General features: G+C 31.1%; 1 protein-coding gene across 6 annotated transcripts in view; it reads left to right on the top strand.

Annotated features, from left to right (window-relative positions):
- Nucleotides 1-260: 260 nt before the first annotated feature.
- LOC143238397 (transient receptor potential cation channel trpm-like) overlaps nucleotides 261-8,786 on the top strand; it is a 60,893-nt gene continuing 52,367 nt past the window's right edge. For 2 of the 6 annotated variants that reach the window (XM_076478605.1, XM_076478567.1), the window contains exons 1-3: nucleotides 294-440; nucleotides 6,670-6,769; nucleotides 8,525-8,601. In XM_076478605.1, coding sequence (XP_076334720.1) covers nucleotides 6,740-6,769; nucleotides 8,525-8,601 — 107 coding nt within the window. In that variant the 5' untranslated portion in view covers nucleotides 294-440; nucleotides 6,670-6,739. Of the gene's footprint in view, nucleotides 441-510; nucleotides 781-4,982; nucleotides 5,316-6,669; nucleotides 6,770-8,524; nucleotides 8,602-8,786 lie in introns of those variants that run through there. The other 4 variants (XM_076478615.1, XM_076478594.1, XM_076478583.1 and 1 more) reach the window with 4 other exon arrangements.

Below are 8,786 nucleotides of genomic sequence, written 5' to 3'. Positions count from 1 at the left end.
AATTTATCGATTACTCGTTTTAGCCAACTTATAGTTTCATTTCTGTTTAAACTACCGTTTATTTGCTCTAAAACAGGATTTACAATAACACAGTTAAAATCTCCATCTATAATATCATTGTCGTTTTGTATCTTTTTTGAAACATTTTGTGTTGAGGCGACATCATTTTGCAAGAGCACGAAAATGAAGTTCACTTACTTCAAGGTACATCAAATGCGACTAAGTTTTTATATTACCTTTCATCACCAAGATATATATATGTATATACAAAGCTGAATTATTGGATGTGACGTCACATACTTAAGTGACTCCGTTGGCCACCTGCAAGTAAAGCTGTTTCTAGGGTTTGAGATTGTGCCATGGTTTTTGGTTAAGAAGCGTAAACAGTATTTAGGCCTACTAGTCGTGGCAGAAAGGTAGTGGTGTTGAGTTATTAATTGGTAGGTTACATTTCTGGGAAAATTTAAATTAAAATTATAAGAAAAGAAGTCATAAAACTCAGAGTTAAAGATATAATATTGAAAACTTAAAAATACATCGTTTAATTACTAAATTTTGATATCTTCAATGATAAAAAGATTGAAACGTGTTGTTTTTTTTTAAAGTTTATTGTTAAGTGCTGTGTAACGTAGACTGTAGTGGTGCTCCAATGAATTCGAGTATGAGTTATGATTCGATTTAATATTATAACAAAATTACGTATACGGCTTTATTCAGTTGGTTTGACGTAAGGGTAAGAATTTGGTAAGACGTGTACCTCCTCCACTGTTATAGTGACATGTAAGTTTTGTGTTGTAACTTGTAATATAAGCTCCATTTTACTGTTTATTTCTCCACACCAATTGTTTGTACTATTTCTGGCACTTTTGTGTGTGCTAATACTAACAATAGTGATTACTAGTAATACTTCCAGTTGTGTGGGATTAGAAGTTACAACCGTATATATTTACATGCATACAATGTTAGTCTTACAGATTACAATGTCCCAGATAAACCTTACAGACTGTTGTGGTAGAGGTAAAATAACTTGTCCATAAAAACTAAAACTATAAATAAGTCCTAAACTATTCTTGGTTAAAACATGCTGTTTAAAAAGTTTTTTTTAATTTGTCAGTTTCCTTGCACAAAATAAAGCAAATAAGTTTCAAATTAATATATTTTAAATGCAAACCATCTTTCCACTTACCAGTTTTGGATCTAACATTTCTATGTTTGTTGTCTGGTCTAGTCATTAATATTGTCCAGGTTTGTGTTTATAGAATTAACAAGTTGAGTCTTTACCAGCATTACAATAGCATCAGTAAGTTTAAAAGTATTAATGACCATTTGTAATACACATTTTTGAGAAAAAAAACATTCTCATGTACAATAAAGCCATTTATCTAGGTTTTTTTATTTCTCTAGTTTTATACCTTTTTTTGCATCTGTTTTAGTATATGTAACAGAAGCTTCTATTGGTTGTTTTGTATGTGTAGTCAACTTACTTTATATCTTATGATCATTAGTACATTGTATAATTTATTGTAAAAAATTTAATATTTTATTTTAAATTTGAATATACCATATTTGTAGTGTACACTTTAAGGTTGCTAAATATCCAAGTCTGTGTTATTCAGACACGTTTATCGTAGATATTCAGTGTATTTCATGAACATATTAATTTCTTTATTTTTATTTTGGTGTGCCCATGGTACTGATGAATACCAAGATGAAAAAAAACATTTGGATGAAGCACCTGTTGTTTCCCTGTCATAAGTATATATGATGAATGTACTAGATATACAACTTATACCAGTTTGGAGTACTGACACTTGTACGTAGCTAGGTTTATTTGTTTCTGGTCCTATGTTGTATGGTCATCTTGTATTACTGTTCATGGAGATGAGGTCGGTAATAAAACTGCCTGCTGTGTAGGTTAATTGTTCTGTCCTTTAGTTATGTGACCTTTTGGTGTTTGTTATAAGTCTTGTGGCCACTGTATTTGTTAGTGTAGTGGAAAAGGTGTGGATTTACAGTAATTTTGAGACAGCCCCATTCTTATCTGTGAGATAAATAAATATAGTTATGGTTATCTGTGTAAATAAATATGGGAAAAACATTGGTTATAAAGTGTCCACACACTTTTGTTTAAGAAACAAAAGGTTTACTGACGTGCTTAAATTGTCAAGGGAACCAATAGTGTTGATGTGTCATCTTTTTTCATACTTAATAGTGAGTATATTAGGATTAGGGGGCACAAATATAAATTTTAGCAGGATAGTAGTCATCTTCACCTAAGATTTTATTTCGCTAACATTGTCAATTGGACTTTGGAGTGGGTTACCTTTTTATGTTGTATAGGCAACAAATTTCAGTGAGTTTAGGAGAAAGCTTGATAAAAAAAAAAAAAAAGATGATAAAGGTTGTTTTATTTTAATAATTTAGTGGAGAGAACAATATAGATGTAGCAGTATGTTCCTTGTTTCCCTAAATATAATGTTTCTTTTTAAACTTTGCTATCCTGAGGTTTTAATGACTGTATACTAATATCTTAACCTTTCTTTGGGCTTGGCTGTTTGTATATTATGATACAGCTTGAACACCAAGTTGTTTAAATATTTACGACCATAAGCAATCTAATTTTTTGTTTGTTTGAGCCAAGAATTTCAAGTTAATCCTCCAGTCAGTATAGTTTTCTTAAATATATGGTTTCTTCATGTATAATTATTTATTATTGTCACATTTCTATAACTTTATTTGTTATCTTGAGGAAGTGTGATATCCTAACAAACTAGTATCAGGTTTTTGTAAATTGAAAATTTTAGTAATGAATAAATTTGAGTAAATATGTTGTGATGTGGTTCTCAACTGTGAACATATTAGAAATGCAATATTTTTGAAGGAATGTTGAAATTAAAATGACTTAACTAATTAACACATTTTTATGTCATACGTCTTGAATACATCACTGTTGACAATAGTTACACAAGTAACTAAATCTTTGAATGTTTGATAATTTATTATTTCAGTATTGTAAAATTAAGTCAGACATCAATGTTACAATCTTTTTCTGTAACATAGCAACTAAGTCATCAGGAATACTCTTGACTAGCTTAATAAAGACACATAGAGTAGTCCCGAGAACTTATTAAAGATGAGTAACATAGGACAGTTCATAAACACTGGACATATTGAGTAGCATATACAATCAGTCACTGATAAATTACCAGCTACTGCAGCTGAGCATACACTGATATTTAGTAAAATAAACATGAGTTTGTCATAAACAGACTAACGATGAAAACCTTGTACATCCGATGTCATGTGACTGTTGAATAACATCATACATTAAAGTTTAGACTTAGATGATTTGTAAGTCACTATTACTAGAAGTTTTGTTTAATGATATGATAATATATGTAATGGTTAGGTGCTAACAGACACCTTCATCTGATGGAATAAATAATCCATATTTGATTATTCACAGTATAATGGGGATTGTGAGCTAGTGTGTTGATTCTAATGCTCAATTTGATAAAGGACTCTGCTAGTTGACTTTGGTGCAGTGTTGAGGAGTCTATATCACACTATTTACCAGAACTGAGGTGATGTACACTACCATACCAACCAAGAATTGAGGGATTTGGCTGTATGAGAAAGGAACAAATGGTATACAGACTATCACAGAGTCTGCTTTAAAAACTTGTCTGTTTAGAACAACAATAAACAAAGATGGGTGTACCAATATGAATGAATATTTATCTGTGTGTGAATATGTAAGTTAACATTACCAAAGCGATATATCTACAAGAAACTAAAAATTAACCCAGTAATGAGTATAACTAATTATGTGTAGTGTTACATTTGATAATTCAAATGAACTTTTAGTCAGTTTGGTACTATTGTTGTTAGGAGTACTTAAGGCTAAGGTACACTTATAAACAATGTTGAATATATCTGTGTGATTTAGGTTGAAATAAAGGTAATAATTAAATACAATTTTAGGCCTATCGTGGCCAAATGGCTCCCATGGCATGCAACTCCGTTGGCATGCTACATACGATTTATTGTTTGAGGTAAACAATGGACTGCCTGTGCTCTGACTCTCACTGGTATCGAAAACACACGTTTCTAGCGTTGTGAGTCCGCAGATATGCCGTCCTGCCAGTGGGCACTAGACTTACGGACAAATTTCACCGTTCGGTTTGACAAGAGTTGGCGGTGGGTGGTGTTGACTAGCTGTTTCCTCTAATTTATCACCACAAAACTGTAATCAGCTTTCGAATAGCTTTACGCGAAATTAAACAAAGCGAACAAATCAAGTCAATTTAGGCGTTAGCCATATTAGTTCTATCTTAAGACACTTACCTCTGGTGAAGATAGAAAATACAATATGAAGTTTCTTGAAATATAAAACCTTTCATTAAATACTCTCAGATAAATATATTTCTTGACTTGTGTCGTAGGTGATGGTAGAACCGATAAGAAACGTGTGTAAAACTGAATCCAACACTTTAACAGGAATGTTGATTCATTGAAAAATAAAGCTATTTTGATTTCGTGTTCGTGTTTCTAAATGTGTAGGTTTATATAGCAAAGTTTGAAAGTCTTAATACTGTCAGTATAAACAAACGGATACCTGTTTACTTGTTTTTAATTACGTCGAAAAACAGTCACCAGTTCACTATCAGACAAGTCAGTTGTGTAATAAACTCGCAGATATCGACAGGATAACTAAGTTATTTGAGTACAGTTTTTAAATATCGATAAATGTATAAGTTTCTTCTGTGTATGTGTTGATTTGTACCGATCCCATACTAGCTGGGAATTTAAATCAGGACATTCTAGTCGCACAAAATAAAGCAAGTACAGTTAAACGTTTATATTGTGTTACACAACTTTAAGTGTGTTTAACTATGTTTAATCGTATACTATTGAGGTGCTTTCCGTGAAGTTTCTCCTTTGTCACGTGCCATGGCTATCACAAGTTATGATAGCCATTGTTTCAAACCATTTTCTTTTATCACAGCATGAGGTGACACAAATTTCTCGTATCGTGTGATAACAGTTGTTGAAGATATCGAACCTGCCCTTGCATATCACGTGCCTAGACTTGTAGTATTTAAAGCTATTTCACCTTGGTATTTTCTTTTGTTATTTTCATTTTACGATGACGGCGATGTCTAGGCGACCATTGTTAGACTGAGATATAAAACTAGTATGTACTGGTTGTAGGAAAAACCCAAAATATAGGTATCTACATTCGACTTTCCATGGTGTAGCTTGCATTACGTAAGCGAGTATTTTAACTGGACGAGAGGAACATGCAGTTGAAAGTATGAACTAATTTTAAAGTTTGTTTCAATATTTATAAATTGAGAATTTGTAAATATAAAACTGATAAAATAACCTTTTTAAAATACAACTATTCAAATCAGTTCATATTATATAAATTGATCTGTTATTACTGCTCTGTAGGTTTTGCCTGATAAACTAAGAGTATGCTTTCTTCCATACGTTCAACATGTCAAGCTTTTTTCTTGGGTAATACAGTTATTTTAAATATACGATATTAAGTTACAAATAATGGAGATTTATTGAGTGTAGGGGTGATTTATATAAAATTGTCTGGTAGTGAAATAAAATAGTTTTATTAGCACGCAAAACCAGAAAATAAATTATCTGGTAGTGGATTTGGTTTGTTTGAAATTTCGTGCAAAGCTACATGAGGGCTATCTGTGCTAGTCATCCCTAATTTAGCAGTGTTAGACTAGAGGGAAGGCAGCTAGTCATCACTGCCAACTCTTGGGCTACTCTTTTACCAACGAATAGTGGGATTGACTGTCACATTATAACACCCCCAGTGCTGAAAGGGCAAACATGGCTGTTGTGATGGAGATTGAAATCCATGACCCTCAGATCACGAGTTGAGTGCCTCAATCACCTGGCCATGCTGGGCCTATATGCTAGTGGAATCATATGATTTATTTACTGGTTTGTGTTCTAATAAAATTATTTGGTAGTGGAATCATATGGTTTATTTACTGGTTTATAATAATGACAATAGAATATCCATGGACATTATAATAACCAGAATAGAGTACTTGTGACCATTATAATAACCAGAATAGAATACTCATGGGCATTATAATAATGACAATAGAGTACTTGTGACCATTATAATAACCAGAATAGAATACCCATGGACATTATAATAATGACAATAGAGTACTTGTGGCCATTGTAATAACCAGAATAGAATACCCATGATCCTTTGCAGTGTTCAAAGCCCCTGCATGATTCACAGAGGTTTCATAAAGCTTTGTCCTTATCACCAGTTAATTCTGTAGCTACTTCATGGGGGTATATATCTCCAATAAAAAATACATTAAGAAACTTTCTCATTATATCTAAGCATGTTTGTCAGGTTTACTGTCATTAGCGTGTAAACAGAGATACGAACACAACAATGTCGAATTTTAGACAAGGAACAAAAAAACCTGATGCCAAATTTAGTGTTATTGTATTGATTTTGTACACTTACTCCAAGATGAATATTATGTCTTGGTGACATTCCTGAGTCTGTTTGGAATGCTGTTCAACAAACAATTCATTGTTTGTTTCTTCCTGATAAATAATATGGGATTATTATGTTTTTTTACTGATAAGAAATTTGTATACTTTTTGCAGTGCATAGAAATGTAAACACATAAAAGGATCTGTCAAAGTGGGGAGTTCTTCCTGTGGAAAGAAATTACTTATGGTTACTATGGAGACAGCATCCACAAAGGTTTGTTCTGAGTTTTGGTCATTTGACCTTTGAAGAAAATATAATTGTTAAGGTTTACACAACATGATGTTTTATCGTCAGATTTTTCAAAAGCATTGTACAATTAACAGATTAAAATGTCTGTATTTAGAAATTGGTGGGACAGAATGTTTACCAGTCTTATTTTAGTTATTGTGAAATTACCTAGTTACTTATTATTCGATATGTGTAAATGTAAATAAAACTATATTGTCAAGAAACTTATCTTTTAACATGCCAATTTATATACAGCATATCTGATAAAAATTGGTTGCACTGAATGAGTAATTTGTTTTATTTTGATAATAGGTCAAAGTTGAATGAAATAACTTGAGAAATACGAATGCGTTACAAGTTGATGTTTGAAGAGTTTTGTGATTCGTGTTTCTCTGCATCTATTTTCTAAATACTTTTATCATTCTTTGTTTTATTCTTAAACATTCTAGTCTTATAAAAGAAACTGACTTCTTGAATTAAAACTCTGAGATGTTGACATTTAAGTCATGGTTGTAGCAAGCTTAGAGGTAATTGAAAATGTATTTTGTATAATTTTGAAAGTAAATCAGAAATACGGTACTCTTGTAATACTTTATGCTTACTGTTACAAAAGTATGGAGAAAAATATAAAACTGAATTTAAACTAAAGAAAGTATAATTTTAGTATTTTTGTCTTCTTTCATTAAGTGTAGTTAAAGTTATTTAAGAAAGAAATTTTGATTGAATAACACAAGTTGATTATAATTTCTTAGATACAACTATAATACATTTTGTGCAGTGTTAATATTGCTGTTTTATCAAATTATTTCAGTTGTTAGAGCTAATGTTTTTTAACTATCAATCACTCATTCTAGCTAGATCTGTATAAGTATCTTTCACTTAACTTGCTTTATTAACTTTTCTTTATATTTATGCATAAAATTAAACTTATTTTTATGTTTTATTTGAATAATGTTTTAATTTGTGTTATTGTTTCCAGGTGATTGGATGAAGTGCATTAGAATATCATTACTGGTTTTCTTGGTATAGTTTTTGTATAAAGTTCACCTTGTTTTATTGTTGTTTATGGCTTCTCATATCATAGTGTAAATGTTATCTTGAATTAAATCGAACAAATACATTAATATAGTTGTTTTTCATTAAATTAATTGTGCTAATTCTTTTATCAGAATCATAACTGTTCAGTAAAGGCCCTTTATTACTCATCACTTTTATCAGAATCATAACTGTTCAGTAAAGGCCCTTTATTACTCATCACTTTTATCAGAATCATAACTGTTCAGTAAAGGCCCTTTATTACTCATCACTTTAATCAGAATCATAACTGTTCAGTAAAGGCCCTTTATTACTCATCACTTTTATCAGAATCATAACTGTTCAGTAAAGCCCCTTTATTACTCATCACTTATCAGAATCATAACCGTTCAGTCAAGGCCCTTTATTACTCGACATATCAAGATTTTCATTTAACTTTTATTTTTTTTCAGTTTATACTTGTAGAGGCTTATCTTACCATAATTGGCATCTAAAAGTAAACCAGTTGTTTGATTATCAGTAGTTACTTTTGAGTTTATGAATAACATATGAATGAAAGCAATTGCATTTTAGTTATATCAGTTGTTAAATATGTAGATTAATACAGAAAGTCACACATTCAAATAAACGTTTTGTCAAATAATGTTTTGTTTCTAACATTGTGGTTGTTGTAATGTGAAAATTAATGAGTTCTTCCTGTTTCAGACTCAGTTTGCTATTGAGACTAAATTTCAAAAGAGGGAATGTTGCAAGTTTATTCCTTCATCCAAAGATCAAAACAGGTTAGGTTTTTATCACTCTTGTGTACATTGTATTCAAAGACTGATACAGAAATTTCATGTTAAAAGTATTATGCCTAGAGATGCTATATTTACATTAGAAATGTATACATTTAACTTCTTGTTCCACAATATTTTATAAGAAAGTAAATGATGAAACTTTCGAAATGTCGTTCCCTACACTTGTG

The sequence above is a fragment of the Tachypleus tridentatus genome, chromosome 2, assembly GCF_004210375.1.
Source record: "Tachypleus tridentatus isolate NWPU-2018 chromosome 2, ASM421037v1, whole genome shotgun sequence".
Taxonomy (NCBI): Eukaryota; Metazoa; Arthropoda; class Merostomata; order Xiphosura; family Limulidae; genus Tachypleus; species Tachypleus tridentatus.
Note: the sequence above shows the minus strand (reverse complement) of the source record. Positions and strands in the feature narration are given on the sequence as shown.